The sequence below is a fragment of the Heliangelus exortis genome, chromosome 1 (genome assembly GCF_036169615.1).
Source record: "Heliangelus exortis chromosome 1, bHelExo1.hap1, whole genome shotgun sequence".
Classification (NCBI taxonomy): domain Eukaryota; kingdom Metazoa; phylum Chordata; class Aves; order Apodiformes; family Trochilidae; genus Heliangelus; species Heliangelus exortis.
Genome location: NC_092422.1, coordinates 164066278 through 164078497, shown reverse-complemented (window position 1 = coordinate 164078497; position 12220 = coordinate 164066278). Strand labels below are relative to the sequence as shown.

Below are 12220 nucleotides of genomic sequence, written 5' to 3'. Positions count from 1 at the left end.
TACCTTGGGATGCAAACAGGAATGCTGTGTAAACAGTTGCAACACCTGGGGTGGGTGTAATTACACCATGTAAATGGAATGGCATGTTTTGGACACTATTTAAGATAGTACTTGTCTTTTACTATGCTTTGATATAGAAAACTGAACTGGATTTTGAAAAACACAAAAGTCTTCCCAGGCTGACATTTCTTCCAGGGTCTCAAAGCAAATGCATCAGAACTAGAAGTAATGGAAAGTACTCTTTTTTCTTTTGGAAGATCTGTACCTTTTGTATGAGTGTATTTGGAGCAGTATGCTCATTGTTCTTGGTGTGCTTTCAGTACCAGTATGAAGATACTTACAACCTAGAGCTTTGATTTTGTTTCAGGTTTCCTGGGATGCTTTTTTCTTTTGTGTTTGTGCTTCATACACTGTGGTCTATAGAAGCTTCACTTTCTGTTTGAATAGCTTGTAGAACTGCCAATATCTGTATAAACTTAAAAATGTGGGTGAAATGAGTTTGTGGTTTAGAATGCAAGACAGTATTTTAATGGTGATTGCTTCCTGCCTTGGAGCTACTTACCAGCTGGTCAGTCTTAAAAGGAAACATGCCACAAATTACTTGTCTGATACCAACTTCTCTTCCTTGAAGAATATATTTTATAGCCCAGAGGAATACAGTAGATAGACATACACTTTCAGGAGCTGTGGGAAATGTTTTGTTTTGAAAGGAAGCAATGGTCATGTTGTCACATTGCACTTTACACCTGAGCTCTCTGTGTCATTTCTTACTCTTTTCAAATCAGAAAATGCTGTTGAGCTTTAGAATTTTGTGTTGCGTGGATTATTGCTTAGTAAGAAAGCCAATTAGTTTTCCTTAAAACTAGACACACACAAAAAAAGTAAAACCCTAAAGTTATTATTTCAATGTAATGGCTCAATTACATTGAAATTACAATTACAAAAACAAGAATTTGGCAATGACAAGCACTGTCTTATATTGAAATAGCTGTGAAATGTGCAAATACACAAGATTCTGGTTTAACCTAAACGCTGGTACAGTGCCTTACCAAATGCAGAGTTAAGTCAAAGGTTAATAGCTGTCTAATTGTTATTTGTTGTATTATGGACTTCTTTTTACTTAAAGATTAGTGTTGTCACAGTGTTTGTATGCCTTTCCAATATTTCCAGGCTCTAGAATGAATTTTTTTTCCTTTCTTATTTTGACAGTCAAGAATCCCTTCAGTGAAGAACTGAAAATAAAAGTAAGTAAAGCCACTTAATATTGAGATTTTAGTCTGTCAGATGATTGTATGACAACAATGTAGAACTGTTCAGAAGGATCCAGTTTCAGAATGTTTTGTATAAGATGAGTGTGCTTCTTGCAACTGTAATGTGTTAGGTTTTTTTCATCTCAGACAATATAACTAGGATTAGAAGATTTGGTTGTTGTATGCTGGTTGCTTTATATACTAAGAAGAATTTGCATTATTTGTGTTGTAGAGCTATGAGGAAAAATAGTGTTGTAAATTTTGAGACTAAAACTTATGAGTTTGTCTCTTACCATTACCATTTGGCCTCTCAACCATGAAAAGACAGCTAGTGAGAAGAGATGTTGGACTTGAAACCCTAGGATCTTATTTAGTGCCATAGAAGAGCAAGAATTAACCTCCTTAAGGAAATGGATTTAAAAGATTGTTTTTTTAACTTCGATTCTATTCTGTTACTTGTTTCTGTATTCAACTCTTTAAACTGGAATATCAGGATAACAATTTTTAAGATATCACCACTGAAGGTATCTGTGTTACTCTTAGTTCAGCAGCATGTCTTGGTGATTCTCCCCTGTAAGTTACAATTATGGAGGCTCATGTTCATGTTTGTTTTGGGAACTAGGTTAATACTAGTGGCATATGCAGGAAGTATCAAGAAGATTTGGTCCACAGCTTTCTGGGGTTTTTTGTGGATGGTGAGGGTTTTTTTTTTAATAGTGTGTGTTTGTTTTTAATAACTAACTTGTAGATGGCAAGAATCTTACTTTGCTATGAATTTTATATGGGAATACAACCAGGTGGTACTTTAGTGTGGCTTGTGTAAAGTTTTGCTGCGCATTTATTAAGGACAAAATTTCATGTAGTAGCTATCAGAAAAAAAAAAAAAAAAAGTCTGACTTCTTTTGGGTTATAGGTTATTGCACTGTTCTCTCAATGTTGTTACAGTAACTTCTGAGTTCTCAGCTTTAAGGGGCAGATCCATCAGTATCCAGGTTGCAGCCTCCTTTAGTTTCAGTCAAGTTCTGAAAAAATTAACATTGTGTACACTTTGTTTCAAAATTTACTGCTTGAATCATTGTTGATATGTGAAACACTACAGCTTTTCCACCTGTATGTGTAAAAGCATTTTTTTCTTCTCATGGTATGCAAAGAGTTTTGGAGTAAATGGAAGAAAATGCATTTCTTCTAATGCTTCTTTTAACGTTAATGTGTTTTTCTGATTCTAGGAAGATGAAATAAGTCTCATGATGAACAGCTTATATGCACTTCATGATAAATTGGCACAAGTAGCAGGTAACACTTTAAAAATATTACGACTAAGGAGTGTTATGGCAACAGCTACAAAGAAGTCTGTGCTCAGATAGTGATTTGCAACAACTGGTATATGCTGGGGCCCTGATAGCCATTTATAGTTACATTTGGGGAAACCAGAAATCCTATTGCTAATTCACTTACACTGCAGTTTTCACCACTGCAGCACCTTTTGTTATAACATCTTTTAGTTTACCTGATAGGCTGTTGAATGTTGTGATCCTGTATGCTTTTGGAGTTAATGTCTTAAAGCTTAATAAATCTAATTAAAAGACTTAAATGTTATCCTTTCAAGGTAGTTATTTCATTATGGTGGAAAAATGTCTGAAAAACAATATTTCAAAACAATCAAAAATGGTTACTAATACAGTGAATGGAAGAGGTTGAAGACTGTTTTGTTAGAAAAAAGAGTCCAATTTAACCATACTGATTATACAGTAATGAAAAGTGGTATATGTGTAATGTGCCAGGCATGGTGGTTAGGATTAGGATTTATTATTGAATAATCAAAGTAAAAAAACCAGTGCTTTTGCCTAGAGTCATAATTAACGCAGGTTTAAGCTGCATAGATATTTACACATCACAATCAGGAAGTGATAAAATTAAGATTGCAGCCTGAGTGCATGCAAAATAATAATTGATTTAGTCTTAATTTTCTGACTAAACACCTTGAAGTGTCAATTACATCTTGTTACTTTGTTACCTGTTTTCAAACTTTCATATTTAATAGAAGGTGGTAGATACTTCTGTCCTATAAATCACTGGGACCAAAAGATTTTTTTTTTTTCCATGTGGGGTAGCCACCCTGTGGTGTGTTGGGATGTCTTTTATGAGCCCTACTGCTTTCTGAAGTAGATGAGTGATTTGTGTGAAGTGGGAGGAATGGATTATGTATCATATCATATATATCATATTGAATGGTTTCTGTGGTGTTGGAAGGGACCTTAAAGATCATCTAGGTCCAACCCCCCTGCATGGGCAGGGACACCTCCCACTGAACCAGGTAGATCAAAGCCCCATCCAACCTGGCCTTGAACACTCCCAGGAAGGGAGTATCTACAATTGGGTGACCTGTTCCAGTCTCACAACCCTCAAAAACAAAGAATTTCTTCCTAATATCTAATCTAAATCTACCCTCTTCCAGTTAAAAACCATTCACTCTCATCCTGTCATTCCATGCTTGTAAGAACTCCTTCCTCAGCTTTCCTGTAGGCCCCTTTCAGGTACTGGAAGGCTGCTGGGAGGTTTCTCTGCAGCCTTTGCTTCCCCAGGCAGAATAACCCCAACTCTCAGCCTGTCTCTGTAGGAAAGGTGCTCCAGCCCTCTGATCATCTTCGTGTCCTCCTTTGGACTTGCTCCAACAATAGGATGTCCTTCTTATGTTGGGGGTCCAATAGCTGACTGCAGTACTCCAGGTTTGGTCTCATGAGTCGATTCTACTTTTCTCCCTCTTTTGAAAAGAGAATAAACCAGCTTGCTGCTCCTTCAGCGTGACATCTGGCCCTCTGGTGGCCATACATTAAACAATGCACTTGTCTGGGTAATGGGTTCAGCACCTCATTTGTACATCTGTGAAAGAAAGGGAATTTTCTTCATTAGCTGGGTCTTACTTATGTGCATTTGCACTTACAAAAATGTTAAGCTGTCTGCCTTATGAGAGGAATTTTCGTTCTCCTTTCTTCCTCAGGTCACAAAGGTGTATTAATCTTTATTAGTGTATTCCTGGCCAGGAGAATCTTCAGTACTTATTTTCAGAAAAAATATAGCTGTGTTTTCTGGTTAGATGTCCCCCCCAAACTGAAGCTGTATTGTGAGATTACCTGGTTGCTCAGCAGGGTAGCTTTCATACAGCTCGAAGAATGACCTAATTCATCTGTACTTAGTCAGAAGTTATTCTCAATGCCATTTGTTAAGGTATGAGAGGATGAAGTTACCCATCCACTTTTGAATGGCATATTGATGTGGACCTGGCACAATGTCTGTTTAAAAATCTGAATTTTTTTTTTTGAAACAGACTTTTAAAAGTCTGTTTAAAATTCTGTTTAAAAGCTGTTTAAAAGTCATAGAACAGAGAAAGCTGCTGGAGAGATGCAGAGTTTAAAAGTTTTTATCTTGTACACAGTGCACCATTTCAAAACAGAGAAGTAATACAGTTTTATTAGAAGTGATGCTTTTCAGGTCTCTCTGTCACAATTGGAAAAGTTTCTTGCATTTCATACTTGGCTATGAATCATTTGTTCATGTTATAGCTATTAATATTAAAAAGGCAGGCTGGAAACTTGCAGTACTCCGTTCTGGACTACCATGAAAATGGTAATTTCAGAATTTGGTTTCTGGACCTCTATTTTATTAAACTACATATTACATTTTTATCGAGTGAGTTTTGTGCCTTGTGAAATTCAATTGGAGAGCAAGTGATGGGGCCTTTATTTTAGAAAATAAAGCACAAAGTTGTTTGAAGGAAGAAAAAATCAGGGTAACAGTTTGTTAATTTTATTTGGCTTATTATACAGTGTTCTAGTTGCAGATACCTATTATGTGCTGTGGTTTCCTAATGTGATATAAAATGATTTAAGTGTCCTATATAAAAATAGATTGCTTTTAATGCATCACTGTTCTCAGAATTACCAGTCTGCCAAACTTATGGTGAGTAACACTTAGCTCAGAAGAAACTAGAGGGAAAAGCAGTATCTACTCATCCAGTTCTGAGTTTGTGTTCCTGTGTTCTTGTTTAATGGTTCAGCTTTTCTTCAAAGCAGCAACTTTTTTATAGACAGCATATATTTCAATGCCTAACACTTTCTTCTAAAAAATATGTGCTTTATTTAAATTAGTCTTAATTCGTGTATTCATTTACTGGGTGTCTTGATCTTTCATGGAAGGGAATTCAATAGATGACATCCATTTTCAGTCAGGCTTGCAAAAGGAATTAATCTAGCCACTGTATCCACAAGAAGCAGCCAGCTACCCATGGCCATGGCCCTACTCCCTTGTACATAAAAATTTTTCATTTGGTTAGAAGTTTATTTTGTTTGGTGTTCTCCATGCTGTGCTGATCTATCAGATTCAGACTCTTTCCTTCTGAGCCAATGGATGGCACAGGTCCTCGAGATGCAGGGGTGAATTAGGCTTCTATATACAATAAAGCTGGAAGAAAATCCTGGCAAAATGTTAGATATTCCTTAATATTAAAGTGTCAGCTACTATAGTTGATTGCTGCCACAAGCTCTGTTATGTCACTCTCCTTAATCTTTAGTTTTTCAGATAATTGATACCGTGCTGTTTCCAACCAGTGATAAACTATTTATCAAGTTCACATTTTCCACTGTTGGATTTGCCTTGGGGAAATGATGCATTCTTGTGTTGCTCTCACAACAGTTATTCTGCTGCTTTTCTTCTTCTATCCACTTCAGTGCCCTGCTGCATGTAACCTCTAATCATGAGGTTAACCTGCTAAAAAAAAATGGTTTATGCACTCTTCACTTTTGGTTTTGGTTGCTTATATCACATCAAGCTATAAGCTGAGGATCTGTGCTAAGTCCATGTGTTCCTTGAAGTATTAGATTCCTACTGTGTTTTGGTTCTGGTACATTAATTGAATACTAACCATTGTATAAAACATATTTAAAAATTCTGAATATTTCTGCTAACTGTATATGCTTCAGCTCATAAAGTAAATGTCCAAATGAAAGTCAGTTTCAAATATTCATACAGACTGCCTGCCTGCACGGAAAAGCAGACAGAACTTATTTTCTGTATTGAAAGCAATTTTAAGAACACACTGTAATGTTTTTTAGAACTGAGTGTTTAGTTAATTTTTGTTAGTATTTCTAGGAGAAGAACTCAACTTCTTATATGGCTTGCCCAAGTACACTAACATAAGGTAAAAGGTGTCATTTTGTTCTTTACTGAGATGTGTTATTTCTCACCTCCCTGCAGGCACAAGTAGAATGATTGGCTCTCTGACTGTACTTGAAATTGAAATTGTCTGTGCCCCAGAAGTTTGAGCACTAAGATCCATGCTTTCTCTGAACTCTCAGTAGACATTTGAACACAGTGGCAGTTTTAACAACGAGCTCAGGTGTCACTTGCAGCAGACCTGTGTAAAGTTTTGTTGGTTTTTTTGTTGTTTTTTTTTTTTTCGTCGACTTAAGTTTTATTCCTAGGTAGGGCCTCAAATGGAACAGTTGGGAAACATTTTTGGCTCAAACTATGGAAAGTGGGTTTCCAAGCCAAGTAGTTAATGACTGCACCAAAGTTATTCAAAGTAAGACTTCATTTGAAGAACCATTAGCTAAAGCAGTGACTGAAGTAGCATGTAGGAATATCCTACTGTTTGCAATGAAACGGAAGGCTGTCTGACCTGTGAATTGCCTAACTTTCTGCAGGCTTTCAAATTCATGATTTTCTCAGAAGAAAGCTGTTAAATTGTTTTCAGCAGTAATAGGTTGGAAGGAGAAACTACATCTCCAACAGCTTCTTATACAGGACTGAAACTGTAACTCTGTTTAGCTTACTTATTTCAAGAGTGGGAGGCAAGATGAAAGTGATTTTTATCTGCACGCATACACCCCAAGCACTGAATGAAGATAATTTGAACTAACACACCTTAGACATTGTCAGAGCCTATGCAACAAAAGTGTTTATAACTGTGAAACTTGCTCAGAGGAAATATAATCTGAAAAAAAATGTAGAGGCAGTACTGTAAGGAAGCAAGCTGTCTGCTGGTTTTTGAAGATGAAACCAGAAGCTGTGAGGTCAGTGTGTTGGCTGCATTACCATATAAGCATTATTCCTGGAAGAAGGGAAGTAAGATTAGAATTTAAAACTACTATAGTAATCCAGTAGTATTGATGATCCAAAAGGAATCCTGAAACTTGGTTTTTAGAATTCATTTTTCATATTCTGGTCTTCTGCCTTGTGTGTTTTGCTTTTTGTCTCTGTATTAGCTTTACCCTTTCTACTATTTATTTCATAAATGGATATCCTATTTATCTAGATAATTAAAAACAAAAAATCCTAAACAAAAGCTCCTAAGCAGAAGGGTCTCATCCCCCTTCCTCTCACAAGGTGTTTTGTTCAGTCAAATGATGACTGACATGATTTTTTCTGTATTGGAAAGAGCCCGGGAAGACCAGGTCTTACCAAACTAGAAAAGTTTAAGTAGATGAGTGCTTACCACACTTGCTCATGTCATACAAGTTAATACCTGACTGAGATGGTACCTATGGCTTCTAAAGAGATACGTTTTGGTTTTGCTGTAATTATTCCATCAGTTCTAGATTAAAACAGTGTGCTTACACCACAGACTGTATGAGTATGATCTGTAGTTATTCCAAGTCTGCTGATCTTGAAACATTGAGTCACTGATGATTACTTGTGTAAATTTACAGGTTGTAGAGTTCATGCTGCACAGAAGGAGTGTGCCTAAATTACATACAGGAGTAGTCCATAACTACAATTCTGGTGCTGGCTTCTTTTTGACAAAGGTGGTGTCAGTTTTCAACAGTGATATTTGTAGTTCTGCTGTTTTGGTAGGCTCAGGCACTTTGAAAGTCTAAGATGTTGGATGTTAATTATCGAGTGAAACAACTTTTAAAGTGTAATGTCTTTGCTGCTCAGTGCTTGATAGAAAATGCATGCACGCAGGCTTAGTTCCAGCAGCACTTCAAGGCCAGGTAGCATATGAAAACTTAAAAACAGTGTTCCTGTTTCTTTATAACCCAAAAGAAGAGAAGAACATTCCTGTTATGGTGATGTGCTTGTAAGGCCACATTCTCTTAAGTTTCTGTTAAAGTGTATTGAACAAAACCTTGCTTTAGCAGTCTAGGAGCTTTTACTTCATAGAAACACATTTCTTTGGAACTTTCTATTGTGAATGAGACAGGAAAATGCTTCTCCATAATTTGCTAATTATTATTATATTTCCTACTTATTGCTCTGATTGCCTCCAATGTTTTCATATGTGTAAGGAATTAACACTTGAATTTCCTCCATTTAAAGGGTATTCTAATGTGGAATAATTTCAACATGAAATACTTCATGAGAGTATAAGCAAAGGTTTTATATTTTGTATGTGCATAAATATCTTAAAATTCCCTAGTCTTGACATTGCTTTGGGAATAATACAGCTTGGCCTAGATTCAGGATGGTAAAGCAGGTGTAACCCTGAGCCAGTGAAAAACTGGATTTGTTTTCTATGTTATTGTTTTGGCATAGTAAAATCAGAGATGCTAAGATTTTATATTTTTTTTAGATCAAGAAAAAAGTGATTTTCCATTACTTGACAGTTCTTTAAAAATAATGGTCTAGTGATAGGTGAAGCTGATGTTAGACTTCTTCCTTTTCTGTGTTAAATGGTCATATCATATTTTTTGCATGAATCAGGTACTTTTATGTTTAGTAAAAAAAATCAGGCATATGGTGACACGTGGCTGTCCATTCATATAGTACCTTATTTCCTGTCTACTTTAGCATACTTTCCAAAAGAATTAAAGAGTATGGTAAAGTTTTAGGCCATATTGGTTTCTTTTGCATGCTCAGGAAGGTGATGAGTTGTTGTGGTAACTTGAACCAATCTAAAGTGTAATAACTTTTGTAGTTCCTGCAATACTGTTATGGATGTATTGCAATTGGAACTAACTTGATCTGTAGAAAAGATAATATGTGTTTCAGAATAAATGGAAACTATTTGGAAGAAGTTCAGTCAGGGTCCAGCAGCTGTTGTACAGTCCTCTCCTTTTGATACTACCTTACAGTACCTTTTCTATTTGCAGTGTAAATACTGAAATATACTATCTGAGCAGTACATGAAGTTGTATTGATGTAAATATATATTATGAGCTGTGACAATCTTCAGGGTTTTTTCAACTTATTCTGAAGGAGAGATTTGTCCAGAGATTTTTCTGTACACTGATTGGAACTTGTGAGAATTTTTGCACTACTGTTGCTTGTGTAGATTGTGCTCACTAAGTTTGTGATTTTATTTTAAATACAATGCAATAATAACTAGAGTAAAATAAACAAACGTTTGATTTTACCAGGGGAACATGAATGTGGCAGCTCTATTCAAAGGAATCTTACCGTCCAGGAGGCAGCTGCATATTTAAAAGTAAGCAAATTATATTTTTCATTGGTTGTATATAAGATCTGTATAATTTGCAATTTGTAAAGCTTAGTTTCATATCTAATGTATTGACTAACCTTTGAGTTAGGATTGGCTGTTATTTAGAAATGTTTGGAATTGGTGTCTTTTACACTTGCTACTTAAAATTTTTATTTGGGGATGTAGCAAGGTTTTGGGGAAGAGAGAAAAGTGAAAAACTGGCTTGATTGCCATGAAAAGTGTGCTTCAGTGGCATGCTGTTTTTATCCTTTAGTTAAAACACCAGGACATAATTTTCATTGATGGAGATAGTTGACCAACAAGAAAATAATAAATTTATGAAATTCAAATTCTAGGTCCTTCTCCAGAAATCAGTATACTGTGATTTGAGAGTCAGTAGAAAAGGATGCTATCTTCCTTTCTTTGGGAGGGGAGAGGTTGATGTGTGGGGCTGTGCAGTGGGCCTGACAGGCAGCAACTGCATGGAGACACTAATTGTTGATGCTTTAAATAGAAATGGTCAGAAAAGGCCTTTTTGTAAATTTGATAGGTGTGCAGTATTGTGAAATCTCACTCTCTGCTGTCATTCCCTTGCCTCACTCCCCAAATAAAAGATGACTTGACAGCTCGTCTTGACAGCTGGAGGGTTTATTTTAGCCCATGTTGGTGTAGCCTTTGATGGAAAACTACTTGGAGCTTTTAAAAGGCTGAGAGCATAAGATTTCTTTGATTGGATATGGGGCAGGAGATAAACTGGTGGGACTTTAATATAAAAATGTACAGAAGTTTTACATTTTGTCTAATGTTCACATATTGGACAAAAAGGGGCAATGTTAAGAGCATCCTGAAGAAGCTAACACTGGTTTATGGTTTGAAAGGATACTCTGTTAATACCAACACATTGTGGGAATACACTGGAAAAAACTAAGCTGATGCCAGATAACTGATGGTCCAACCTATCCATTGTGCTGACAGAATGAAAGTTACATTAACATATTTTAGCTTTCATAGGAAGATACTCAAATTTCATACGAAAATTTGTAATTTTGTATGGTCTCATTTAACCATACATTTCCTCATTTTGTGACTCCTTAACAGAATTTCAGTCTTCAGTAATAAAAACCCTAATATTTTACTCTCAAGAGAAAATAAAATAGTTACTATTTTTTCTTAAGTGCTTATCCTTTCATTCTGAAGTGATTACATTATGTGAGATTCAAAGGAAAGATTGAGAAATCTTTCTGGAGAGTATAATTTTAAATACTGTAGTAGCTTCCATTTTTGCATTTTTCTGCAAAAGAAGAGGCGTGACAGTCTCAGCTTAGCAGTGACTTTTCCCCAATGGTAGTTGATACCAACAAATTTTTAAAAAAATAAGTCAACTTGTATATAGTAATATCAGTTCTTGAACTGCAAAGACTGCACTGTTTGCAAAATATCAATTAAGGCTGATATTTTTAAAAATTCAAAAAGGGGAAAAAAACCCCAAAAGGCACTTAAAGGCCTCAGCTTTTACAGGATGTGTTTCCATCTGGGTTTCTATCTAGGTGGGAGTTTCACTCTTGAAGAGATTTTCAATGACTGCCACCTAGTGGCTGAGTTATTTTTTCTTGCTGTAAGTTGGAATTCTTAATAAGACAGTGAGTGAGGCTTTGCAAACAGCCCTAAATTTGAGGTGTGACAGCTACTCGTAGCATGTATAGATTCATGTTGTGTAGTGAACACTTGAACAAACTCTGGAAAACCTTGCATAGTTTCAGCTACTGTTCTGTCCAGTATCTGAATTTTATTGCAGCATGATAACTTTTTTGTTGTTATTTATTATTAATCATTAATAATTGTCTTTTGGCAGAATATAGATCCAGAATATGAAAATGTACTTAACACAGCATTACAATGGATCTTGAATAGTGGGGAAGATGTTGGCATAAAGTAAGTGGTCTTGATTTCTTACCCTGACTTCTTTTAACAGAATATATGCCTTTTCACAAATACTGTATGTTTTTCAATAGGTGTCTCAGCAATGACCCTAATGAGATGGATGTCACTAATGTGACAGATGTGAAGTATCTGGAATCCACTAGTCCAAAGATGTCTTTCAGGTGTCGTTTTCGCCGGGCATTTGTTAATGTAACTCACAGATTATCAATATTACTTTTGGGTAAGTTAATTAAGAAAAAAAAAAAAATCTAACTTTTTTGTTACAATTTGCATTTGTGTAAGTGCACAGGGAAAAGTAAACAACGTGTTTCTCTTAGAGTTCTTATTCAACCATAAAACTAGAGTTCCTATCAGTATCTTTATTACAGTGAAGTTTGCTTTGCACTTCTGTGGCACCACCATGTTTTTACAGCAGGTTTGATATCATCTCTTGCTGTAATCAGATGAACATATTACTTCTTTAAGAACTGTCTTTTTTCTTGCCAAAGAAATACCTTGTGGCTTTCAAAAATTCTGGGTTGAAATGAAAAAGTAAAATGCTTAGAAAGAAGCCTTAATTTTGAGGATATTTTGCTGTTCTGGGAGCTTTGGAAACATAACTATAGGGTTTTCC

At 35.8% G+C, this 12220-nt stretch overlaps 1 protein-coding gene across 4 annotated transcripts in view; it reads left to right on the top strand.

The window, feature by feature from the left end:
- The window catches only part of LEMD3 (LEM domain containing 3), a 43786-nt gene that overhangs the window by 17099 nt on the left and 14467 nt on the right, over positions 1-12220 (top strand). For all 4 annotated transcript variants that reach the window (XR_011723893.1, XR_011723895.1, XR_011723894.1 and 1 more), the window contains exons 2-6: positions 1210-1244; positions 2477-2543; positions 9605-9672; positions 11519-11598; positions 11679-11827. Coding sequence is in view for 1 of the 4 variants with exons in the window: in XM_071733474.1 (XP_071589575.1) it covers positions 1210-1244; positions 2477-2543; positions 9605-9672; positions 11519-11598; positions 11679-11827 (399 nt within the window). In the remaining 3 variants the exon portion in view is untranslated. The remainder of the gene's footprint in view (positions 1-1209; positions 1245-2476; positions 2544-9604; positions 9673-11518; positions 11599-11678; positions 11828-12220) is intronic.